We start from the raw sequence: 25,994 nt of genomic DNA, 5'->3' as shown, positions 1-25,994 counted from the left end.
TGGCCATAGGAGTTTCCGAAACAGAAAATTGGACACCAGTCCAGTCTAAAGCTGGAGAAGGGATAAACCTAGATGTGTACCATATTGTAGTGTGTACATGTATGTGAGATTAATACCTTGTTTTCTCTCAGCTGATAAGGGAGGGGTGTGTACTGTAATGTTGACGTTTAATGTTAATACTGTTTTGTCTCTCTCAGGCGATGAGGAAGGGTCTGTTGGATGTCCTTCCTAAGAACGCCCTGGAGGACTTGACAGCTGAGGACTTCAGGCTGCTGGTCAATGGCTGTGGAGAGGTCAACGTGCAGATGCTCATCAGCTTCACTTCCTTCAATGATGAATCTGGTACAAAGACCTTGGCCCGTATTCACAAAGAATCTCAGAGTATGAGTGCTGATGTAGGATCAGTTTTGCCTTTTTGATAACAATGAATAAGATTATATGGACAGGGAGACCTGATCCTAGAACTGTGAAACCTGGATCTTTTTAGTTTTCCTTTGGTTATTGATCCTCACCCGTACACTTTTTTTTAGCTATGCAGTTGGAAGTCTTGTAACAAAAAGTTTGTACTTTTACATGACTTAAATGTGTTTGAGTTGATGATTGAGTCACTTATTTTTGTTATCCCACTCTGAATCTCAACAGGGGAAAATGCTGATAAGTTGTTGCAGTTCAAACGCTGGTTTTGGTCCATCGTGGAGAAGATGAGCATGACTGAGAGGCAAGATCTGGTAAGAAATTATTTTCACTACCTGATGCAGTCCCAGTTTATTACATGTCATTTTTATCTGCACAATCTGTAATATAAATTCCAATACAATCTGATTCCTCTCCCTCTCTACAGGTGTACTTCTGGACCTCCAGTCCGTCTCTGCCAGCCAGTGAGGAAGGCTTCCAGCCCATGCCCTCCATCACCATCAGGCCTCCGGATGACCAGCACCTGCCCACGGCCAACACCTGCATCTCGCGCCTCTACGTGCCACTCTACTCCTCCAAACAGATTCTAAAACAAAAACTCTTACTAGCCATTAAGACCAAGAACTTTGGTTTTGTGTAGAGGTTGACAAACATGTTTACCTGTTGTGTAATATTTACCTAGTTCCATTTTTGTAGATTTGTTTTGTCTATACAATTTTATGGAATTCGAAGAAAATACAAAGATGCTGTCGCTCCCCTGGCGGTTATTTTGTTTGTGTTGTGAACACAGACGGCTTGTTCTTATTTTATTTTAATTTTTTTTAGTTCTGAAGGTAATATACATTCCTGCATTGGCTTTGTAAAGTTGAAAGCCCTCTGCTCTATTGGCTTAAACCTTTACTTCCCAGGAATTTGGCTCGACAGCAAACTGTGTGCCGAAGCTCAGCCAAAGAGGACCGCAGTAGAAGTATTTAAAAAGTAAAAGTATAAAAAAAAAACACTGTGATTATGATTTTGTTCCTTGCCCTAAACAGAATACTTACTATCACTGACAGTTCGCTGCTGCCTTGGTGGAAAGTCATTATTTTTCTTGTATAGGGGTAGTAGGGAATTTCAAAATAAACTTGGATGCAAATTATCTTTTTAGTCTCTTGATTGTTGTAGAATGTATTTCTGAATATGGTTTAAATCAATAACCTCACAATAAGTGCCAGTCATGCTGATAACCTGGTTTTGAGAATTTTAGACTGCAATGATTTAGAATGTGCAAATACATCCAACCATACAATAAAACAGGCCACAAATTCCACTTGACCGGGTGGACAGCTAAGGTTCAGTTTGGTTCAAGATATGTGATTTCACAATTGAGCATAGTTTTTAAATCAAATATACTGATAACTAACCCCAATTAATCTGTTCTAGTCCAGGACCACCATTCTTTGTATGAGAAAATTTGTCATGACTTCAGAGGGACTCCTCCTTCCATGACGTTGCACCAATCATAGAGCGGGATGCTGCTAAGCACTGCCTTTTTTTTCTGTTGCTCCTTGAAATCAACCTTCTTGCTTTATCAGTGGGCAAGAAACCGGTTCATCAGTCATAAGAGCTGAACAAATAGCTAGCTATACGAGGCTAACCCATTTTGACGGACTCAAATGTTACATGAGTGACAGAGCTAGCTAACGTGTTAGCGGCTAGGTGGATGACAAGCTAGCGATGATCGTGGTTTTATTGTTTGCCCTGTCAAAACCGTTATTTTTAGCCAGCTAACGTTAACTTAAGCATATTCTGTCAATCATCGAGATCAACCCAAATGGCAGAGAACTGGCAGGACGCGACCTGTCAACAGGTCAAGTTGATAGCAGGTCGCCTGAATGAGCTTCTTTCCACTGGTCTAGACCTCTTGCACTCAGAACTCGGGGTGGATTTTGGAGTGAAGCCCGAGATTCCGCCATGGTTGATCATCTTAGCAGCGTGCATTGGGCTCGTGCTAATGGTGGCTATGTGGGCCTCCGCATGTCGCGGGCTCTTCAAGAAGCGACAGACCGTAATTGAAGTTGAGACCGTTGAAAGCACTAAACCAGCTCCTATCAAGGTGGCAAAAGCAGAGGAACCGAAAAAACCGAAAAGGAAACCTACAGAAAAGGTAACGTTTTCAATGTTGGCTTACTAGCTAATTTTGACAGCTCTGTCACAGTAGCGAGCTAGTAGTAGCCGACATTAGCATGATTAGGCTAGCTAGATTAACGTTAACCTGTCACATGAGCCAAACTAATATTTGTTTTTAAATTCAGCCTTGTCTTCTCTTCTGCCCCACAGAAATCACAGCCAAATGGTAGTGCAGTTGCTGAGCTGCAAGAGGAAGTCAGAGTGACTGAAGACAACCTGCCAGTAGTGCCACATCATTCTCAAATCAAGACAGAAAAGGCTTCTGAGGTAGGCCTAATGTTGCTTGTAGAGGCAAATGCTTGTATGCTATCCTGAGAGACTATAGTGAAAGAGTTGAATTTGTTGTATACAAAATAATTTCAGATCTACTTGGTGATAGCTAGCTACATAATATCCCAACTTCTGCATTAAACATGCCTTGAAGATGAGAACCGGCCTTATGGCGTTTGTAGTGGAGTTTTACTAGTGATGATGTGGCTTTTAGACTAGAGGCCTGCCTCCCTTAGGACGCCTACTGTCCTGTGACGTGCGGTGTCTGGTTGCCAGATTTTAATTTGCAGATGTAGCAAATCCTAAAGGATGGGACCGATGGCTTCCTTACCTAGCAAGTGTCAAGTGTGGCTCCTCCATGATCAAATACAGCTCTCAACCCAGTTGACTGTCAGTCAATGCTCTTTATAGTTGTTTTTGGCATCAATCTGCTTTGAGGGGCTGACATTTAAAATATCATACTTTTTATTTGATTTATAGCATTTGAGATTGTAAGGACCATATAGCCTATACATTACATGTTAAAAGGCTCTTGGTAGACAGATTTAAGGAAACAGGATGGTGTATGTGATTTCGTATATATTATTTATTTATTAAAAAAATTGTCCTAGCTTGACAGTGTTGACTTGATTGAGTGACTTTAATAACATGGGGTTTCTGTTCTAATGGTGCAGGGGGCGATGAGTCTGTATGTTACCACTTTCCCTTTCTTTGCCTTGTAGCATTAATCCACCATACATGTTGAATTCTATGTTTAGGTAAAGAAGACCAAGAAGAAGCAGAAACAGGCAGTAAAGGAGGCTAAGACGGCTTCTTCTCGTGGCAAGGAATCAGAGGAAGGTACGCCATAAAGCACTACCACTAATATTACCAACTGATTCAATCATTTGTGCCTAGCAAAGCGCACTTACATTTACAGATAATTATTACGTCCTTGCAGAGAAATTATTCATATTTTAATGTGTTAGACGACATCAATCATTGATGCATTCATAGACTATCTGACCAGGACTTACCAAACTTACCTTAACATAAGAATTATTCCACAAGACTGATGATGGATCAGCTAGAGAGATCACCTATGGATACAAATATTGAGGCGGCTTATTCTAACGCCTAAATCAAATCCAAATTGATTTGATTTATTCTAACGCCTACCCTATAATAATGCACTAAATTCAGATTGTGCACATGTTACACCATGAAATGTATGGAAAAATATATCGTAGCTTACAAATAGCTAAATAAAACTAAATTGTATTAACATGAAATTGATTTCCATATCATTAAAATATATACAGTTGAAGTCAGAAGTTCACATATACCTTACCCAAATACATTTAAACTCAGTTCTATACAATTCCTGACATTTAATAGTAAAAATTCCCTGTTTTAGGTCAGTTAGGATCACCACTTTATTTTAAGAATGTGAAATGTCAGAATAATAGTAGAGAATTATTTCTTTCAGCTTTTATTTCTTTCATCACATTCCAAGTGGGTCAGAAGTTTACATGCACTCAATTGGTATTTGGTAGCATTGCCTTTAAATTGTTTAACTTGGGACAAACATTTCGGATAGCCTTTCACAAGCTTCCCACAGTAAGTTAGGTGAATTTTGGCCCATTCCTCCTGACAGAGCTGGCGTAACTGAGTCAGGTTTGTAGACCTCCTTGCTCGCACACGCTTTTTTCAGTTCTGCCCACACATTTTCTATAGGATTGAGGTCATGGCTTTGTGATGGCCACTCCAATACCTAGACTTAGTTGTCCTTAAGCCATTTTGCCACAACTTTGGAAGTATGCTTGGGATCATTGTCCATTTGAAATACCCATTTGCGACCAAGCTTTAAGTTCCTGACTGATGTCTTGAGATGTTGCTTCAATATATCCACATAATTTTCTTTCCTCATGATGCCATATATTTTGTGAAGTGCACCAGTCCCTCCTGCAGCAAAGCACCCCCACAACATGATACTGCCACGGTTGGGATGGTGTTCTTCGGCTTGTAAGCCTCCCCCTTTTTCCTCCACACATAACTATGGTCATTATGGCCAAACAGTTCTATTTTTGTTTCATCAGACCAGAGGGCATTTCTCCCAAAAAAGTACGAACTTTGTCCCCATGTGCAGTTGAAAACCGTAGTCTGTTTTTTTATGGCAGTTTTGGAGCAGTGGCTTCTTCCTTGCTGAGCGGCCTTTCAGGTTATGTCGATATTGGACTCATTTTACTGTGAATATAGATACTTTGTACCCTTTTCCTCCAGCATCTTCACAATATCCTTTGCTGCTGTTCTGGGATTGATTTGCACTGTTTGCACCAAAGTACGTTCTTCTCTAGGAGATGGAACGTGTCTCCTTCCTGAGCGGTATGACGGCTGCGTGGTCCCATGGTGTTTATACATCCATACTATTGTTTGTACAGATGAACGTGGTACCTTCAGGTGTTTGGAAATTGCTCCCAAGGATGAACCAGACTTGTGGAGGTCTACAATTTTTTTTTTTTTAGGTCTTTGCTGATTTATTTTGAGTTTCCCATGATGTCAAGCAAAGAGGCACTGAGTTTGAAGGTAGGCCTTGAAATACATCCACATGCACACCTCCAATTGACTCAAATTATGTCAATTAGCCAGTCAGAAGCCTCTAAACCATGACATAATTTTCTGTGATTTTCCAAGCTGTTTAAAGGCACAGTCAACTTAGTGTATGTAAACTTCTGACCCACTGGAATTGTGATACACTGAATTATAAGTGAGTGGTCTGAGGCAGTCATTAAATAACGAGCATTTTCAAGAGCAACTTTAGATATGATGGTGTTAGGAAACAGCTCGGAGATGGAACGGTGTTCCTAAGACGGTTCTAACGATGAACTTAGTCTTGAGATGCTTTTGGGAAACCGGACCCAGAGCCTTGACATTCTAACAGTGGATTTGAACATGAGATGTAGGCCTATTTAACTTCTTCCCACTAACCATCCCCATGTCTCTATCAGTATCAGGCACCTGGGAGACCAAGATCAGTAACAAGGAGAAGCGTGAGCAACGCCGTAAAGACAAGACCTCCGGTGACGGGTCAGGGAGCCCTGGAGGAGTGGATCCTCTGCCTAGTACTCCTCCCACAGAGTCAACCAAGGCCAGCCCCAAAGCTGCAGCCCCTGGGTCTGGCTCTGAGAAGAAAGAAAAGAAGAAGAAAGGTAAAGCTAGCTAGGTCTATTTCCTTATGGTATACCTCTCTGCTGGCAAAAGGCGGCAGCTGAGCAGGCCTGAGCTTGGTTAAAGACTCACACACTTTCACAAATTTTCTGTTAACAGCAGTGGTGTAAAAATACTTTAAAGTACTACTTAATTAAGTCGTTTTTTGGGCTATCTGTACTTTACTTTACTATTTACATTTTTGACTACTTTTACTTCACTAGATTCTTTAAGAAAGTATTGTACGTTTTACTCTCATTTTCCTTGACACCCAAAAGTGCTCGTTACATTTTGAATGCTTAGCAGGACAGGAAAATTGTCAAATTTCTTGCACTTATCAACCGAACATCCCTGGTGATCCCTACTGCCTCTGATCTGGCGGACTCACTTCACGCACATGCTTTGTTTGTAAATTATGTCTTAGTGTTGGAGAATTCCTGGCTTTCTGTAAATAAAAAATGAAAAAATAAAATGGTGCCATCTGGTTTGCTTAATATAAGGAATTTATACTTTTATTTTTGATACTTAAGTATATTTTAAGCCAAATACTTTTAGATATTTACTCAAGTAGAATTTTACTGGGTGATTTTTACTTGAGTCGTTTTTTTAAAGGTATCTTTACTTTTACTCAAGTATGACAGTTGACCAGGTGGACAGCTAAGGTACTTTTCCCACCACTGGTAAACAGACTAATTTGGCATCCAGGGAGACTGCTACACTCTGTCTTCTCCTGTTATTGAGTTCTGCTGGTTCCCTGTTGGTCAGACCTGCTATAAGTACAGACCCTGGAGGACTCTGAGCCCAGAGAGAGAGGTGCTGCTTGTCAACTGCTCTGTTAGCCTAGAATCCAAACTGACATGCGTTTTACCACTGAAACAATAGAGAAACTGAGCATATCAGTTTGGATTCCATGCTACTGCTCTTTTTGTGTTGACCTGCTCTCCCTTTGCCAAAAGGAAATATAAATTTATATGGAAATATAGCTACAGCCTTGCCTTTAAACATCACTGTTATTTCCCCAGGAGAATCCTCCAAAACCAAAGCTGAGAAAGCAGATGATGTCGCTGCTGTTGCCATAGTCAGACCTCAAGGTAAAAAATACACATTCATTCAAATTAGCATCTGATTAAGGGTGAGGAGAGAGGTTTCATGAAAGGGTGAAATCAAATAATTTCCCATTTTAGAAAACAAATTAGCTACATGCTCTTGTACAGTACTTGGTTGGAGTCCTTTTCTTTGGCACACTATTTAAAGTGGTGCCAATCTGTGGATGTTCTTGAAGGTTGTTAAATGTGTGTGTTTGTGTCAGCTATCAGCAGTGAGGAGGCTCTGGTAGTGACTGGAGAACGGCCTGACCTGGCTGTGACAGCCCAAGAGGCCCCAGCCCTTACCATTGTTCCTGATGAGGGGCACTGGACCACTCCTGAGAGCAACCAAGACGCCGCTGTCTGGGGGCAGGAGACTGAAGGTAATGATAGTAGTAATATTTCCCTGGAATATACACTGCATATATACAGTCGTGGCAAAAAGTTTTGAGTGACAGAAATATTAATTTCCACAAGGTTTGCTGCTTCAGTGTCTTTAGATATTTTTGTCAGATGTTACTATGGAATACTGAAGTATAATTACAAGCATTTCATAAGTTTCAAAGGCTTTTATTGACAATTACATGAAGTTGATGCAAAGAGTCAATATTTGCAGTGTTGACCCTTCTTTTTCAAGACCTCTGCAATCCACCCTGTCATGCTGTCAATTAACTTCTGGGTCACATCCTGACTGATGGCAGCCCATTCTTGCATAATCAATGCTTGGAGTTTGTCAGAATTTGTGGGTTTTGTTTGTCCATTCGCCTCTTGAGGATTGACCACAAGTTCTCAATGGGATTAAGGTCTGAGGAGTTTCCTGGCCATGGACCCAACATATCGTTGTTTTGTTCCCCGAGCCACTTAGTTATCACTTTTGCCTTATGGCAAGGTGCTCCATCATGCTGGGAAAGGCATTGTTCGTCACCAAAGTTGCTCTCGGAGGATGTGTTGGTACCATTCTTTATTCATGGCTGTGTTCTTAGACAAAATTGTGAGTGAGCTCACTCCCTTGGCTGAAAATGACTTTACCCCAGTCCTCAGCAGTCCAATCCCAGTACCGTTTGCAGAATATCAGTCTGTCCCTGATGTTTTTCCTGGAGAGAAGTGGCTTATTTGCTGCCCTTCTTGACACTAGGCCATCCTCCAAAAGTATTCGCCTCACTGTGCATGCAGATGCACTCACACCTGCCTGCTGCCATTCCTGAGCAAGCTCTGTACTGGTGGTGCCCCGATCCCACGGCTGAATCAACTTTAGGAGACGGTCCTGGCACTTGCTGGACTTCCTTGGGCACCCTGAAGCCTTCTTCACAACAATTGAGCAGCTCTCCTTGAAGTTCTCGATGATCTAATAAATGGTTGATTTAGGTGCAATCTTACTGGCAGCAATATCCTTGCCTGCGAAGCCCTTTTTGTGCAAAGCGATGATGACGGCACGTGTTTCTTTGCAGGTAACCATGGTTGGCAGAGGAAGAACAATGATTCCAAGCACCACCCTCCTTTTGAAGCTTCCAGTCTGTTATTCGAACTCAATCAGCATGACAGAGTGATTTCCAGCCTTGTCCTTGTCAACACTCACACATGTGTTAACGAGAGAATCACTGACATGTCAGCTGCTGCTTTTGTGGCAGGGCTGAAATGCAGTGGAAATGTTTTTTGGGGATTCAGTTAATTTGCATAGCAAAGAGGGACTTTGCAAATAATTGGAAATCATCTTATCACTCTTCATAACATTCTGGAGTATATTCAAATTGCCATCATACAAACTGAGGCAGCAGACTTTGTGAAAATGTATATTTGTGTCATTCTCTCAACTTTTGGCCACGACTGTACATATAATCAAACCAAACTTTATTTGTCATATGCAGGGGATACAGAAAAGTATACACAGTACAATTACATTTTTACTGGCAGGAGTCTTTTCACTGAGGTTTTATATTGCGATGTTGTGTTATTAGGAGGATGCACTGTCATTGATGCGGGGATAACATCAGGTAATGGACTGAATGTTCGTTGTATACTCCTGGTGTAGGATCACCTTTTGGCCTCTAGATGGCATGGTTTACAGTACAGACAAGTATACTGCCCTAAAAGGGCAAAATGGACAACCTATGAATTTGGTCAAAATATTTGATCTGTTGTAATGGCCAGGTATATTATCTGATTAATGTGGTATTTAGCTTCCTGACACAAGAACAAGCCAGTTAATCAGAGTATATCATGGAGTATCAGAAATTGCTGTCTAGACAGAAAAAGACAAGTCAGATTTTGCAGTAAAAAAAATACATAGTTACTGCGTTTTGCCTTGTAGTGCAGTATAGATATTTAATCAGATTGTATAATATGAAAGAAATTAACTATTAAAGGATAAAAAAATCATATGGCAATATTAGTTTGAGTGTATTGGTGATAGTCTGCCATGAAGCCAAGTCTTTGTGTGCTCTGTCTAAAAACAATTGTGTTTTCACCCATGGAATTAGCTGTTAGGGGGGTGGGATGACCTGAAATATTCTGCTTTCACAAAATGTTATGGTGTTTTCAAATGAAACACTACCATGCTCTTGTTAAAGCTTTTAAACGTGATTTGATTTTAGAACCCCAGCTGCTGTGTCCCAGCCAGCCTAAGCCCCAAGTGGAAGACGAGTGGTCTGGTCTGAGTAAGTAAAACAAAACTTTACACTGGCAATAACAGTCATATAGCATGGATTAGATAGAACAGGGCGTGGCACGTAATTGGTTATCTCGATCACATAATGAGTAGCTATACGGGTTGCAAGGTGGTCTCTAGATCAGTGCTTCTGCACAGTCCAACTGCATTGTAGTCAGTCTGTACCATGTGTTGTAAAGGTTGTGTATTTGTGATGTGTTTTAACTAGAGCTTTCCTCTGGGTGTGTTTTCAGATGGTGATGGGTCTGTTGCTGCAGCAGACGGGTGCTCTGACTGGAATGCCCCAGTGGAGGGGTGGGCGAACTATGAGGAACTCCCTGCTCCAGTCGAGGCTGCCCCCGAGGAGCCCCTGTCAGAGACGGTCAAGGTTAGTCGCCAGTTGTGACATCACTTTTTAGGTGCCCCTCACGAGAGGTTTCTAACATCAAGGGCCTGTTCCTGGTTAAATAAATAACATGCTTTATGTTTAAATACAATCTGGGGAAGTTGAGGAGAGAGAGAAACCATCTCCAGAGTTAAACAGAACAGAACAAGAGAGATGTCAGGGATTTAATTTAAATGTTGCATTTAAAAACCTCTAAATATAACCTTATGCATATGTGAGGATAGACTGACTGGTAGTGTGCACTACATCCTTGGAATATAACTAGTTTGACTGCAGTGCAACAGTTGCTTGTAAAGAGACCATGCTCTATCCTCTACAAGGTTCTGCACGGAGTAATAGTAGTGATTTGGGGATTTTCATTTTTAAAGCCTCTGACGAACAAAACTGCACATTTTTAAATTTCAGGAGCCTTCTCATGTATAAAAAATATCTGCTGCTTACTGTACGCACTCCCCTTGTTATTATTTTGACTTTTTAAGCTCAAGTTGGGGGAAGGTTGTCAGATTAAGTTGATTTAGGTCTAGATCAGCAGTCTAGATCTGTCAATATTTAGTTTTGTACTTTGAATGTTGTTTCACAGCAGGTATCTGATGAAGAGAGAGAAAAGGCGGAGCCTGCCGCTGATGGAACTGGTAAATCTAAAAAGAAGAAGAAGAAGAAGAAGAAGCCAGCTGAAGATGCTGTAGTTACTGGCCAGGTAACACCGTAGACTAAGCATTACTTACTGGATTCCTCCTTAACATTATTACGATGTTACTATAGTATTTAGTCTTATTACACAGGAATAGAGCAACTTAATTTAAACCGTTACCATCACTCATTAGAACTATATTGCTGAGTTCCTCATTGGGTTATTGCTACCTGTGACCTTCCTGATTGGCTCATATTTGGTCTGTCGGTTATTGACAGGAGTCAGAGGAGCCAAGTAAAAAGGTTGTTACTGAGGCCAAGGTGAAGAAGCAGCCAATCCAGGAGCCTGCTGCTCCTACTGTCCAGGCTGTCAACGCTGCTGCTGTGAAGGTTGGTGACACTGTTCTATTGACCTCAATGTCTGCGTCTCAAATGGCACCCTATTCCCTAATAGTGTACTACTTTTGACTAGGGCTCGTAAGGACAATAAAGGAAATAGGGTGCCATTTAGGACACTATTTCTGTCTGTTTGGGGATCCCTGTTGGCCCAAGAGCACCCCCAGAGGCAGGAGTTCTTTATAGCCTCTTTAATTCCAAGGTTTCTTCTTCCTGCAGGCAAGAGTGGAGCAACCAGTGGTGGTTCAGAACACAGCCCCCAACGCACAAGTGCCACCCCAACCCGCAGAGACGAAGCCTACTGCCAAGCAGAACAGTCTACCTGCTCCAACACATAGTAAGTGTATCAGAACTAAATGTGAATCACACTGGAGTCTGGTCTAGCGGTAGTGTTGCAGACCCTGGACTACGTATCTCCGCCAGCAGCTGGGGTCCGATCCCTGCATACACCTTACTTCACTTTATACATTCCTCTATTCTGTATCCCCACTCATTTCTTGCTATACTATGATCACAATAGAAACACATTAATATTAAATGAGGAAAAGCTTTCCCTTGCCCTCAAACCATTCAGATCTAGACAAATTAGTGGGCTGCTTGTTGTTGTTCCTGGGCAGGGCTGCCATGTTGTGTGATTGATTGGGCCACCAAGCTGCCTGCTCACCTTCCTCCTAACCAGATGTCGGCCCCTAGTTGTGGCAACATGTAGCTATTCATTTCTGGAAGCGTAGGAAGCAGCTAGGCCAGGTTATTACTACCAGATGTCACCTCTCTCCATTCAGTTTGATTGGCTATCCCAGCTCTGAACTAGCGCCGCTCTGAACTAGCGCATCAGCCCTTCTCTTTAATGTATCAATCATACGGTTGCAAAATTTCGGTAAGTTTCCCAAAATTCTCAGATTTTCCTGAAATCCTATTTAGAAGATTCCTGGAATTAATTTTGGAATAAGAAGGGAGTCTGGGAATCCTCCAATGAGGGAAAGTTACAGAAATGTTGCAACCCTAAAAACACAAGGCTGTATACAGGCAGGGCTGCAGTTCTCTCTCAGCCTCCACTCAAATTTCTCTACAGCTGCACTGTTTCTCAATCCACTCCCGGAGTACCACACCTCCACGGGGTTGCACCTTTTTGTTCCACTCCAGTTAATATCCAAGCTGGAGGTCGACCGATTTAATCGAAATGGCCGATTTCATTAGGGCCGATTTCAAGTTTTCATAACAATCGGTAATCTGCATTTTTGGACACCGATTATGGCCGATTACATTGCACTCCACGAGGAGACTGCGTGGCAGGCTGACTACTTGTTACGCGAGTGCAGCAAGGAGCCAAGGTAAGTTGCTAGCTAGCATTAAACTTATCTTATAAAAAACAATCAATCTTAACATAATCATTAGTTAACTACACATGGTTGATGATATTACTAGTTTATCTAGCTTGTCCTGCGTTGCATATAATCGATACGGTGCCTGTTAATTTATCATCGAATCACAGCCTACTTCGCCAAACAGGGGGTGATTTAAGAAGCGCATTCGTGAAAAGAAACACAGTCGTTGCACCAATGTGTACCTGACCATAAACATCAATGCCTTTCTTTAAAATCAATACACAAGTATATATTTTTAAAACTGCATATTTAGTTAATATTGCCTGCTAACATGAATTTCTTTTTACTAGGGAAATTGTCACTTGCGTTATGTGTAAGTAGAGTCGGGGTATATGCAGCAGTTTGGGTCGCCTGGCTCGTTGCGAACTGTGTGTGAACCATTTCTTCCTAACAAAGACCGTAATTAATTTGCCAGAATTGTACATAATTATGACCTACCATTGAAGGTTGTGCTATGTAACAGCAATATTTAGACTTAGGGTTGCCACGCGTTAGATAAAATACGGAACGGTTCCGTATTTCACTGAAAGAATAAACGTTTTGTTTTCTAAATGTTATTTTCTGGATTTGACCATATTAATGACCTAAGGCTCATATTTCTGTGTGTTATTATGTTATAATCAAGTCTATGATTTGATAGAGCAGTCTGACTGAATGGTGGTAGGCAGCAGCAGGCTCGTAAGCATTCATTCAAACAGCACTTTCCTGCGTTTGCCAGCAGCTCTTCGCTGTGCTTCAAGCATTGCGCGGTTTATGACTTCAAGCCTATCAACTCCCGAGATTAGGCTGGCAATACTGGCAATGTTCTGAGCAAGGAACTTAAAAGTTAGCTTTCTTACATAGCACATATTGGACTTTTAATTTCTTCTCCAACACTTTTTTTTTGCATTATTTAAACCAAATTGAAATTTTTTTTATTTTATTTTTTTTAAATAAATTTTATCCCCTTTTCTCCCCAATTTTTGTGGTATCCAATCGCTAAGAATTACTATCTTGTCTCATCGCTACAACTCCCGTACGGGCTCGGGAGAGACGAAGGTCGAAAGCCATGCGTCCTCCGAGGCACAACCCAACCAAGCCGCACTGCTTCTTTAACACAGCGCGCCTCCAACCCGGAAGCCAGCCGCACCAGGTGTCGGAGGAAACCCCGTGCACCTGGCCCCCTTGGTTAGCGTGCACTGCGCCCAGCCCGCCACAGGAGTCGCTGGAGCGCGATGAGACAAGGAAATCCCTACCGGCCTAACCCGGACGACGCTAGCCCAATTGTGCGTCGCCCCACTCGCGGCCGGCTGCGACAGAGCCTGGGGGCGAACCCAGAGACTCTGGTGGCGCAGTTAGCACCAAATTGAACATTTTTAATTATTTATTTGAGACTAAATAGATTTTCTTGATGTATTATATTAAGTTAAAATAAGTGTTCATTCAGTATTGTTGTAATCGTCATTATTACAAATATATATATAATAAATTTAAAATCGTCTGATTAATCGCTGTCGGTTTTATTTGGTCCTCCAATAATCGGTATCGGCGTTAAAAATCATAATCGGTCGACCTCTAATCCAAGCCCTTGATTGGATGATTTAGGTGGTAGTACTGGGCTAGAACAAAAATGTTCACACTGGTGATCCCTCTGGAATGGATTCTACACACTTCCTTGTTCTAAAGTCCTATTTGTTTCTGTTTTTTATTTTTTACAACCTGTATCTTGTCTTAGGAGTCCTGTATTGTAAGACTTATCTCCCTGTGTGTTTTTCCCCATAGAGAAACCTGAAGAGAGCCAGCCTTCCAAACCAGTGATGAAGAAGAAGCGGGCAAGAAGAGAAACATGAATTGGAGTCATGTACATGAAGTGTTATGCAAAATATTTAGGATAAAACAGCTGTTCATCCTGTTTGTGCAACATTTAAATACTTGCTCTTTTAAAAAAACGGAAATATCAAACTTCTAAGTTCTGACTGGACAGCTTCATGTCCAAAATGCAGCCTGGTCAATCAGACTGGATCTAGATTAACTGTAAAGCTAAATTCTGCGATTCTGATCAATATCGTAGTGTGGGCACACATATGAAAACTGTTTTCCAATTCCAATGAATCTTTCGAACGATCATGTTTGATGATTAGACATCTAGAAAATGACTAATACATCCTGATTTAATAGTGATTGGAATGTTGTGGCTTTGAGATTAATATTATAGAGGAAGGGTCAGCTGAGTCACGTTAACATTACTGGCCTTTATTCTGCAGTCTTTGTTTGCTGTTTATATCGTTAACCATATTGGTGCAGTGACTCATGCTCAAAGGGTCAAGTACAACACTATAGAGTCGTGTTCAATAGGACACATGGTAGCAAACTGTTTTGAAAGGGAAAAACTAAATAAGCGATTGCTATCTGACAAGTTCAGGTAGTCCTCCCCGTTTCAGTCCATGTCGTACTGTTTGGTGCCTAATGAACACGACCCAAGGGAATCATGTTTAGCATTGGGATGCAGGTGGTATCTCTGCTGTACATGGAAAAGAGACATACTTTCAGTTACTTGCTGTTATTTTAACCATCAGTGTTGTGCTCAGATGTGTAGTTGCTTCTACCATTGATGGCTGTGTTGTCCTGTCCACCCGTGGTTGATGATTCAAAAGTCCTTTACCTTTTGTAACCTCTTTGTAATAAAAACGCTTCAAGCCATATGTAAAAATAATACAAAATAAAGGCCCTTTTCTATATTGATTTGTCCATTTTGTATTTCTATTGTTTTTCCTATTAATCGGTTGACTATTTTTCTTCTTTTTTTTTAGCAACTGACTCGTGTGTAGTGAAAAGTAATGTTTAGTTCTGCTGTAGACAGGATGGTTTCAAACTGCTTTAATCAATGATTTACTTGTAATGATGCAGTAATCAGGAATACAATTTGATGCCTTAATTGGTTGGGTAATGTAGGCATGTGCTCTACCAACAGTTTTAATGTATTGTGTGATGTTGGACCATGTTTATTCTGCACCCTGAATCTTTCTCCACTTGTCTTTGTTCCTCTGGAAATGTGAATTGCTTCCATTTCTCCTTATTGGGGACAGTAATGTCTGTTGAATTATTTAAATTGTTTGATACTTGTCCTTTACCTATGTCTTTATAGTCAGAATGTTCCAAATGCAATAGATTCAAATATGCCCTTTATGTTAATTTCTACCATAAAGATATTATTGTGAAGTGTGAATATTCTTATTCAACATATCCCAATAAACATAGCAGGCAGCTACAGTGTAACTATTTAAATTTCCCGGCTTTGGTGAGGGATGATGGGAACATTATTCTCGAAACAACTAGTTACATCACCGGCTCTTGATCCTATCCAGCTCAGGTCACATGCTCCAATGTTTGCCACTTCCCTGAGTTGATCGCTAGAGCCGGCGTGAGGCTGTTATCGCTAATTGCAGACGACACCGCGCGCGCCGGAGAAGAAATTCACTTCGATCTGTTTGGATTGTTTATCATTAACAGTTAGATATAGATATCTGTGAAGTGCCTCCTCATCCTTGGATTGTAAAATATGATTTCCCCGTGGGACCGATGGCATTCCACCAGATGCTGCCTGTGCTGTCATGTCCGCACGGGCACTGTTATCCTGGGGGTTTGGTATATGGTGAGCATTCACAGTCGCTATTATTCACATAACACTATTTAGATTGGCTCAACAACCAACAAAAACGGTATGTTATTATTTGTAGGACTTCTTTCCATGTTACATGTTTTTTTTATCCAGCAGAAAGTAGTCTCATTGTGATTGGCTGCAAGTGATAACATTTATTTAATGGATTGTTTTGTTAATTATGGACGAACAAATTATTCCGCTAAGGAGTCCAGGAAGGGGTTAACGTAACCTAACACCAGTGGGAAAAAACGTTCATGAATTGTTCAGTACACTCAGCCCTATAGGACAGGTTACAGGTCTTGTGTCAGGTAGAAAGAAGCCTTTTAGGCTATGGCAATTAATTTTCCATTGTGCACGTAGGGCCTAGGGTATGTAGAATGAATTCAAAAGTTAACGCACCATTACTATCCTTGTGGAGTCTTTCCTACACTCAGCCTACACTGCTGAGTTAGAGGTGGTTCACTCAAATTATAAAATGACTGTTTCCTTACCTGGAACACAGCCAAATAGTTCCTAAATAAGGAATCCTATAATAAAGTAATTTGGGCGAGCAAGTTATCCCTTTTATAATAAAGGCTGAGCTATTATGTATCTGTATCCTCCTGTCAGTCTGACTGGTCCAGATGTTTTTGTGTTTAGCTGATCAATGCCATCAAATGCTTGTGGAGCCTTTCCTTCATGTTGAAGTTGATCTATTCATGTGTATCCTATTCCTATCTTGTTTGTCAGTCTAAATGTCCTTATGTGTTAATGTCCTTTAGCTGATCAATGCGGTGGTGTTACTCATCCTCGTCACGGCCCTGGGGGATCCTGACCAGTACCATCTGACCAGCGCTGAGCTGGCTAACGACTTAGATGACATGGATGACGCCAGTAAGTAGCCTACAGCTTTATGCTGGGATAGATGTGTGTGACGTTGCATAGGCCTTCCCACGCCTCCTTAGTAGCCTGACGGGCCAGTGTGTTTGTGCTCTAGCCAACTCCTCTGAGTCTGTTGTGTAATGTGATGACAACGGACACTACTATGGCGTTATGTATCAATGCCAAAATTACTGGTTTTATAAGTCACTTTATATCATTGAAAGCAGCCAATAGTCAGTATTTCTCTCACTTCACAATAAAGCAGATCAAATTTCTCAGTCCGTGGGCACACATGTCTAATGTTCAGTTGTGTTGGGTATTTTCACAAACTTGCAAAATCAGCTAGGTCTTGCCCAGGTTGGAAGTGAACTGTAGCGGCATATGCTGGCCAAATTGACATTTCTGCCATTGGCTGTCGGTACAGTAGTGTCTGATTGAAACTGACTGAGTTGACCCAGTTCCGGACAGATTAAGCAGTCCTGTGATCTCTTTTGCCATTGGTCCAACTGGCCCTGCATTAGGCAGGCCATAGAAATATAATTACTAGAACGGTCATCCCTGTTCAAATCAATGTGCCATGATAGGTGGAACTGCAAATTTCTACGAGGCAGGCAGTTCAGGCTAGTTACAGAACTAAAGCAGACTGGCTTTTGTTCTGTTCTGTTGGAGCAGACTACTGTGTTCTCTGGGCTGTGCACAGATGGAGAGGATTACTGTGACGCTGACAGTCGGTGACATAGTATTTTTGTTTTCTGTGAAATCCACTCTGTCATAGTATCAAGATTAGGTTACATCTACACAGAGCAAGTTGGGTCATGTTCACATAATCAGTGTCAAACTAGGAATGAGCTGAGTTTTATTATAAGCTTATAAATTACTGAGATTAATTCAATCACCATCCAAGGACAAAACACCAAGTGATTTTCTCATCATTTGCAGTTATTAATTTATTTGAGTGTAGACCTTGTATACAGTATGATTTCCCCTCTATTCCAGACATGTGTATTGCTTCAGCGATCTCGTTGCTGATGATACTAATTTCTGGGATGGCGACCTACGGTGCGTATAAGGTAAGCAAACGTCACATCAATAGCGTTCTGCTGTTGCTTGTACTGGTATACTATGTCTGCTCTCATAAGAATGAATACAGATGAAGACACTAGGAGGATCGTCCAAATATAGTTTAAACGTTATTGTCCAAATGTAGTTTAAAACAAAACGTTCAAATCAAGATTTACAGACATGGTCTTGAATGGCTGGGTCCCACTAGAGTAAGTTCACCAAACCTCCCACCAGAAACACATTGATTTACGTTTAATGCATCGGTCAGAACGTTTTGTTTGAATCTTAGTTTTTTCAGATAGATATATTAGTCTTTCCTGCAGCTCTTCAGATGCTATTCCCTCATGACTAACATAAAACTGGTTTTCCTGTTTCAGCAACATGCTAATTGGATCATCCCATTCTTCTGCTACCAAGTATTTGACTGTGCCCTGAACACCCTGGTGGCTGTTAGTATTGTGGTCTACCCCAACACCATACAAGATTACCTCCAACAGCTGGTAAGAAGGAATCCAAAGTCAAACTCTTATTCTAATAAAGTGCCTGACATGACACTCTATCGCCTGTATAATGCACTAGATAGTGCACCATATAAGGAATTGGGTGCCATTTTGGATGTAGCCACCACACTCTCTACCCCCAATCTCACTGCAGCTGATGTTGTCTGTCTGACTGTCTGGTGTCACCCTCACAGCCTGAGAACTTCCCCTACAAAGAGGACATCATGGCCATGAGCAACGTGTGCCTGGTCTTCATCGTGCTCCTCTTCATCGGATGCATTCTCACCTTCAAGGTAACTGCTACTGAACTGACACACACACACGCACATTTCCCTACCACAGATTCCTAACACATTGTATAATTTGTGTTACTTACTGTAGGAGTGACAAAACAGTGCTTATGCTGTATGAGAGGAAAATGATGTTCATCTGGGGAAGTTATTCAGGTTATTTTTATGGCAGAAACCCTTGTGGATGGACAGAGGGTCCTGCAGTGGTTCAAACATCTGTCAGGAGCCGTTTCACAAGGCTGGTGTTTTCATAACAGTATAATGGGAGCCATTGAGGCAGTACCCTCGTCAGTGTTGCTCTTGGCCCATCCAGGTTAGAGAGCTTTCACACGATGCCAACGTCCCACCACACTATACAACTCTGTTTCATGGCATTGTAAAAGCCCCTCTAAATGGCCTGCTAGTTCTATTAGGCTGCTGATACAGAACTCCTGTGTCGTACAAAGACCATCCAGATGGAGGGAAACAGATTGAGAGAAAGAGGATGTGGTTTATTTTGAGAGACTTCAGTAGGGCTCTGTGTCACCATGTAAAACTGTGGAGATGCCTTACTGAGAGCATCGTAATGCAAATATGCTATAATAATGAGGATGACCACACGTTTCTATTTCTTCTGATCCAATCCAAAAGTAAGGGTTGATACGTAGCTCAGCTGTCAGTGGGTGATAATTGTTCTGTATAGATGTTGCTACCTCTACCAGCATATCATCCACAGAGGATTGACGATTGTATGTGAGTTTAGCACGTTGAGTAATGTCTTTTGGAATCTCTTCCAGAATGTCTATAGACAGTATATACCATATGGAGGTCTACAGTTTTTACTGCATATTGTTGAAGAGCCCGTAAATTTGACAGAGGTGTCAATTCATTGAAGTGGTGTGTACAGTGGGATATATAGTGCATTCAGAAAGTATTCAGACCCCTTCACTTTTTCCACATTTTATTCTAAAATTGATTTAATAAAACATTTTCTTAAGCAATCTACACGCAATACCCCATAATGACAAAGCGAAAACAGGTTTTTAGAAATGTTTGCATTTATTAAAAATAAAAAACAGATACCATATTTACATAAGTATTCAGACCCTTTGCCATGAGACTCGAAATTGAGCTCAGGTGCATCCTTTTTCCATTGATCATCCTTGAGATGTTTCTACTATTTGATTGGAGTCCACCTGTGGTAAATTCAATTGAATGGACATGATTTGGAAAGGCACACACCTGTCTATAAAAGGTCCCACAGTTGACATTGCTTGTCAGAGCAAAAACCAAGCCATGAGGTTAAAGTAATTGTCCGTAGAGCTCCGAGACAGGATTGTGTCGAGGCACAGATCTGGGGAAGGGTTCCAAACATTTCTGTAGTATTGAAGGTTCCCAAGAACACAATTGCTCCACCATTCTCAATTGGAAGAAGTTTGGAACCACCAAGACTCTTCCTAGAGCTGGCCGCCCGGCCAAACTGAGCAATCGGGGGAGAAGGGCCTTGGTCAGGGAGGTGACCAAGAATCCGATGGTCACTTTGACAGTGCTCCAGAGTTTCTCTGTGGAGATGGGAGAACCTTCCAGAAGGAGAACCATCTCTGCAGCACTCCACCAATCAGGCCTTTATGGTAGAGTGGCTAGACGGAAACCACTCCTCAGTAAAAGGCACATGACAGCACACTTGGAGTTTGCCAAAAGGCATCTAATGAACTCTCAGACCATGAGAAACAAAATTCTCAGGTCTGATGAAACCAAGATTGAACTCTATGGCCTGAATGCCAAGCGTCACGTCTGGAGGAAACCTGGCACCATCCCTACAGTGAAGCATTGCGGTGGCAGCATCATGCTGTGGGGATGTTTTTCAGTGGCAGGGAATGGGAGACTAGTCAGGATCGAGGAAAATATGAATGGAGCAAAGTACAGAGGTCCTTGATGAAAACCTGCTGCAGAGCACTCAGGACCTCAGACTGGGGCGAAGGTTCACCTTCCAACAGGACAATGACCCTAAGCACACAGCCAAGACAACGCAGGAATGGCTTTGGGACAAGTCTCAGAATGTCCTTGAGTGGCCCAGCCAGAACCCGGACTTGAACCCGACCTGAAAATAGCTGAGCAGCGACCCTCCCCATCCAACTTGAGAGAGCTTGAGAGAATCTGCAGAGAAGAATGGGAGAAACTCCCCAAATGTAGGTGTGCCAAGCTTGTAGCGTCATACCCAAGACGACTCAAGGCTTTAATCGCTGCCATTAGGTGCTTCAACAAAGTACTCAGTAATGGGTCTGAAAACATATGTAAATGTTATATATAGAAATGTGCTAATTCTAAAAACCTGTTTTTGCTCTGTCATTATGGGGTATTGTGTGTAGATTGATGGGGAGGGGGCAATTTAATCCATTTTAGAATAAGGCTGTAACGTAATAAAATGTGGAACAAGTCAAGGGGGTTGAATACTTCCCGAATGCACTGTGTATATATACAGCTGAGCTCAGTCCTAGTCTCTTTTATAGGTGCCAACTGGTTTACCAGATGATGTTGTTTGGCTGGACAGAACAGAACCCCAGAAAGCTCCCTGAGCTTGTTTTTGTGCCACTCTCCCGAAGGAGCTGTACTATACTATACCTTTCTGCAATGGACTGGACATTGAGTCTTGTAGTTTTGTGAATGAATGAAACCCCTCTGCATTTGGCTGGATATTGAATCTTAATGCTTTCTGAATTTATTAATATTTAGCCTTTGACAGATACTGTACCTTAACTTTATCAGCAGCTGACATTTCTTTTCTTTTATGTCTTTGATAATGGTTTTCCCTTTGCAGGCGTACCTGATAGCGTGTGTGTGGAACTGCTACCGGTATGTGCGTGCAAGAAGCACCACAGAAGTCCTGATATACGTCACTACTAATGACACCACGGTAAGTCACAGGACACACGCATCTATTTCAATTGCTGTACAGTACATAAATTACAATTCCTACATTATGACATGGGTGGGTTCGTTTTTTTATTTTCTACCAGTCTGCTGTAGTTATTACTACAGGGTAATTCAATGTAGTATATTTCCTCTGTTCAGTTAGTTGGGTTTGAAAGAAACTGATATATACTCAAGACAAACCACCTCTGTGAATGCTAACCACCTTTTTGACAGTTATATTTTTCCAGAAATATCGACATTGCATTTACTCCTACAATAATATGTTGTAATTTCCAACTCAAACAGCAGCTGAAAAAATATACTGTTTCTGTTATTCACTCTAACCCTTTGCTTGCAAAGTTGAAAACAATCTAGATGTTTACCAGTGCTGTACTGTGATAATATATATCTTTGTATTCATATGATACATCTCACCTATTCTATAATTACCCATCCCTCCCTTCCTCATAAACTCCCTCTGCTTTGTGCTTTTCATTCTGGAGAAATCTTTAGATAAATGTTTTTTTTTTATGATAGATTTATCTCGGTGTGATGCTATTGTGTGTTTACAAAGAAAACATAGAAACCTCACATCCAATGGAAAAAGGATTCACTTATTCCAGGTCACGGATCAGGTTCATATTATGCGTAGGTTAGGTTCCCCTCAAGACGGTGAGGGAGAGCACATTCCAACAGTAAAGCCATCATGTCAGAGTAGGAAGGGAGTATAAAGTTGTAGTAAGTTGGGCTGTAGTAAAGGGCTTTGCGTGGATGTGGCTCCAGTCCACACTGGCAAAATCATTATTATGGCTACAGTACATTGGCCACCTACTCAATGAAAAGATCTCGGTCTGTCTCTCTCTCTCTCTCCTACTGGTATCATATAGCCCAAGCTTGGCCACCTGGTCTCTTATCCTCTGCTTCCGCTGCAGATATTACAAAACGTTATCCACTGTTGAACCAGGGGAGGGGAGAAATACAGCCTGAAAACATGGCAAGGATCTAGTTTAGCGATCAGACCATTGCAGCACTGCTCATCCAGCTAGCCTGGGGGAAGAGGATTACTGTGTGATGTCACAATGCAGGTGTAGGAGAGGAGAGTGAGGAGTTGTCAGAACAGTGTTTGTACCTCAACGATGAGAGTCAGAACAATACCATTATCAGGAGTTTTTGTTCTACCAGTATGTGTCACTATACAATGTTGTAATTGACAAGAGTTTGATATCTAAAAGGGATGAAGTAGGCTTATGTAAATTAGATTTTTATTTGTCCCCAGAATATAAACCTTACATTCCAAGCCACTACGAATGGTTCATGATGCTCATGGTTTGTTTTGAACATGGAGAGCACGGGTCGGCTATAGGTGGCCCGCAAGTTTTTACTGTATCAGCTTAAAATGCACATCTCTTTTTGGGCTTAGTTATGGTCAATTTACAGCGTACAAATTATTTTTATGTACCGGCCCCCAGACCATCCCCTCCGACCAAAAATCGGAATCTAGTTTTTGTACCATGTTGTGTTGCTACTGTGTTGTTGTCATGTTGTGTTGCTACCATGCTGTGTTGTCATGTTGCTGCCATGTGTTGTTGTCTTAGGTCTCTATTTATGTAGTGGTGTCTCTTGTCATGATGTGTGTTTTGTCCTAGATTATTATTATTTTGTCCCAGCCCCCGTCCCCGCAGGAGGCCTTTTGCCTCTTGGTAGGCCGTCATTGTAAATAAGTATTTGTTCTTAATTGACTTGCCTATTTAAAGAAAAAAGAATTGCCTACCCCTGATGTAGAGGAATGACGTGATGTTTTGGTCTAGAGAAGCTGAGGCCCTTCTGGTCCTCCTGATGTGTAGAACACCTTAGCCCTAAAGGGACTGGACGAGACTGCTCTTTTTAACCATTAAAATCATTAGTCAAATGTGCTAGAAAAACAACATACTGCCTGCCTGCCATGCTTTCCGTAGGTCTAGGCTTTTCAATTAAGGCTTTCAACTTGCCCACTGCAAGTGGTCAGACAATATTCTGGTAGACCACCAGTCTACGGGAGTGTTCTGATTCCCTACTTCTCTCCTGAAGTTTGAACTCCCTTACTCCCCTCCTGAACTTAAATGCTGTGGATTGAGGGATTTAGAGGAAGTTTCCTACACCAAGTCCATTCCTTTTAAATCTATAGTGGGGATTGACCGACTGCACACTTCATGTATAAAGGTAGACTGCAGCCATCTGTGTATTATTGACAGGTTATTATAATCAGGGATACTGCATTGCCTTCCGACAGGTGGCGTCACTCCTACACGACGCTAAGCCCTCGATCAGAGCAGATGGAGTCGCGCTATCTGACGTAAGACAATATTGGGGATAGCCTACTGTAGATGTGATGTCTTCCACATTAGGAAAGTCGGTATGTCTGGACTGAGCGGAGCCACCGAGGGGGCGGTTTTCCAGACACACATTGCTTTTTAGTCCAGGACTAGACCTAATCTGTGTCCTGGAAGCCACCCGTGAAGTATAGCTTCAGGACATTAAGCACAATGTGTAGTGTTAAATCACTGGTCTGAGATCAGAAAGGTCCACCATGACATGGACTCCAGTTTGGACTGTATTGCCATTATGCCCCTAACCAGTGCCTTACTGTTGTATGTGAGGATGACAATGGCATACTCTAGCCATATTTTACAGTATCCTCTGCCGGTGTTATCCAGCGAAAATGCATTGAATCATAGATGTTGCCTACAGTATGTCTCTGTGTCAGTAGGAACACCAGGATGGGTTACATACATCTGAGACACACACACACACATGGCCAGACATTTCCCATGATAGTATTTGGTTGGTTCCCCAGGGAGAGTGTAGTAGTCTGAAGAAAGGACATCTGAGACGGAGTTGTACTTTACCTCATCAAAGACATAGAGGAACTGGCTGACTGAACCTGACTCATGTCAGTCAGATAGGATGTGAATGTGGTCTGCAGTGGACTTGCCTTGCTGCCTGAGAACCACAGTCACAGCCTGGAATCCAAACTGAATATCACTCTGTTTCACTTCACTGATTTCAGTCTGGACCTGCTCCAATAGATTTGGACCACATTCATGACCCTCTCTATAGATTTGGCCTCCGATAAACTTGCATCATATTCATTCACGGTCTCCCTTTCTCCCTCTTCGTCTTCTCTCTGTTCTCCCATCCAGACTATTATATAATCATTACAGATCTGTTTTGAAATCCTCTGTCATCCTCTTTATATATGACCATCGTGTCACTTCTGGGAGCTCACACTATTTTCACTTTATCCTCAAGAGTATATTTGACCAACTGCTGTTTGACCAACTACCAATATGCAGCCTACTATATTACTGCTTGTAGTCTTTGCCAGTGATAAAAACCAATATATTCTAACCATGTTAAACAGTTTTGAACACTTTGTGTTCTGTTGTCAGTCACACATTAAAAGACTCTGGTCTTGATCACCCTTTTCTGTATTCCCAGGTACTGTTACCCCCATACGATGACACCATGTCTATTCCATCCAAGAACGCTCCTCCCCCCTACGGGGCACCCTACATAGCATGAAGAACCTGGGCCGCTGTTCTGCTGACCGACTGGACCCCTTGTTACTACAGCAACCTGACATTCCAACCAGACCTGGGTCAACAAATATGATTTGTTTTCTTTCCAATACACTATGCATTTTATAGGTGACATTTGATAACTGTCATACTGGGTGTGTGGTGTTAGCAGTATTTTAATGAAGTTTTAAAATATATATACTTTGACCCAGGCCCCAATACTACTGATTCTTTCCAAAACATTTAACCTACACACATTTACTTACTTACCTGTTACTGTGATACTGTTTAACATTATACTGTTTATTTGGAGTTATTTATTTTCACTGATCTACAGTTGAAATATCGAGCAGGGAAGTGATATGCAACAGAGTTATAATATGAGAGCGCTAGTAGTGAGTGTAATAGCGGATATATTTTTCTTGCTTGTACTAAACTGTGCTTCTACATGTTCTCTACTGTCAGTCCTAGTCCAAAGGCCACCCACCAGAAACGTGTTTCCATGGTCTATGAAGCAAGTACTTGTGAGAGACCTACACAAATCAAATCAGGCACTGCAACCCCCCCCCCCCAAAAATATATATATATTGCCCATGATTTAGGCTGG

The 25,994-nt window shown here is 41.6% G+C and overlaps 3 protein-coding genes across 30 annotated transcripts in view; all 3 read left to right on the top strand.

The window, feature by feature from the left end:
- Positions 1–1,552, top strand: part of LOC129857368 (E3 ubiquitin-protein ligase UBR5) — a 47,457-nt gene extending 45,905 nt beyond the window's left edge. For 15 of the 27 annotated variants that reach the window (XM_055925546.1, XM_055925537.1, XM_055925539.1 and 12 more), the window contains 3 exons: positions 198–381; positions 643–728; positions 842–1,552. In XM_055925546.1, coding sequence (XP_055781521.1) covers positions 198–381; positions 643–728; positions 842–1,054 — 483 coding nt within the window. In that variant the 3' untranslated portion in view covers positions 1,055–1,552. The remainder of the gene's footprint in view (positions 1–197; positions 382–642; positions 729–841) is intronic. The other 12 variants (XM_055925543.1, XM_055925555.1, XM_055925556.1 and 9 more) reach the window with 1 other exon arrangement.
- A 410-nt stretch (positions 1,553–1,962) lies between these two features.
- On the top strand, positions 1,963–15,302 carry LOC129857371 (protein LYRIC-like). 2 transcript variants are annotated; one of them, XM_055925558.1, is made up of 13 exons: positions 1,963–2,560; positions 2,734–2,850; positions 3,612–3,693; positions 5,841–6,041; positions 7,062–7,130; positions 7,349–7,507; positions 9,080–9,115; positions 9,716–9,778; positions 10,023–10,156; positions 10,755–10,871; positions 11,084–11,194; positions 11,420–11,537; positions 14,347–15,302. In XM_055925558.1, exons 1-13 carry the CDS (start codon positions 2,228–2,230, stop codon positions 14,412–14,414), a joined length of 1,608 nt encoding a protein of 535 aa, XP_055781533.1. In that variant the 5' UTR covers positions 1,963–2,227; the 3' UTR covers positions 14,415–15,302. The 2 variants fall into 2 exon arrangements, with proteins under 2 accessions (XP_055781533.1, XP_055781534.1); XM_055925559.1 differs by lacking the exon at positions 9,080–9,115.
- Positions 15,303–15,930: 628 nt separating this feature from the next.
- Positions 15,931–25,964, top strand: laptm4b (lysosomal protein transmembrane 4 beta). Its single transcript, XM_055925560.1, has 7 exons — positions 15,931–16,216; positions 16,987–17,098; positions 18,083–18,156; positions 18,526–18,648; positions 18,843–18,941; positions 21,736–21,831; positions 25,308–25,964. Exons 1-7 carry the CDS (start codon positions 16,124–16,126, stop codon positions 25,389–25,391), a joined length of 681 nt encoding a protein of 226 aa, XP_055781535.1. The 5' UTR covers positions 15,931–16,123; the 3' UTR covers positions 25,392–25,964.
- The last annotated feature ends 30 nt before the right edge of the window (positions 25,965–25,994 follow it).

The sequence above is a fragment of the Salvelinus fontinalis genome, chromosome 6 (genome assembly GCF_029448725.1).
Source record: "Salvelinus fontinalis isolate EN_2023a chromosome 6, ASM2944872v1, whole genome shotgun sequence".
Classification (NCBI taxonomy): Eukaryota; Metazoa; Chordata; class Actinopteri; order Salmoniformes; family Salmonidae; genus Salvelinus; species Salvelinus fontinalis.
This window is presented reverse-complemented; position numbering and strand designations above follow the sequence as displayed.

What these genes read in the sequence shown, in the direction of transcription:
- LOC129857371 (XM_055925558.1), top strand. Translation starts at nt 2,228, where the DNA reads ATGGCAGAGAACTGGCAGGACGCGACCTGTCAACAGGTCAAGTTGATA. An exon ending in AGACGAGTGGTCTGGTCTGA is followed by an intron (nt 9,779 to 10,022) that starts GTAAGTAAAACA and finishes GTGTGTTTTCAG; the next exon opens with ATGGTGATGGGTCTGTTGCT. An exon ending in TCAACGCTGCTGCTGTGAAG is followed by an intron (nt 11,195 to 11,419) that starts GTTGGTGACACT and finishes TTCTTCCTGCAG; the next exon opens with GCAAGAGTGGAGCAACCAGT.
- laptm4b (XM_055925560.1), top strand. Translation starts at nt 16,124, where the DNA reads ATGATTTCCCCGTGGGACCGATGGCATTCCACCAGATGCTGCCTGTGC. An exon ending in TCCTGGGGGTTTGGTATATG is followed by an intron (nt 16,217 to 16,986) that starts GTGAGCATTCAC and finishes AATGTCCTTTAG; the next exon opens with CTGATCAATGCGGTGGTGTT. An exon ending in AGATGACATGGATGACGCCA is followed by an intron (nt 17,099 to 18,082) that starts GTAAGTAGCCTA and finishes CCTCTATTCCAG; the next exon opens with ACATGTGTATTGCTTCAGCG.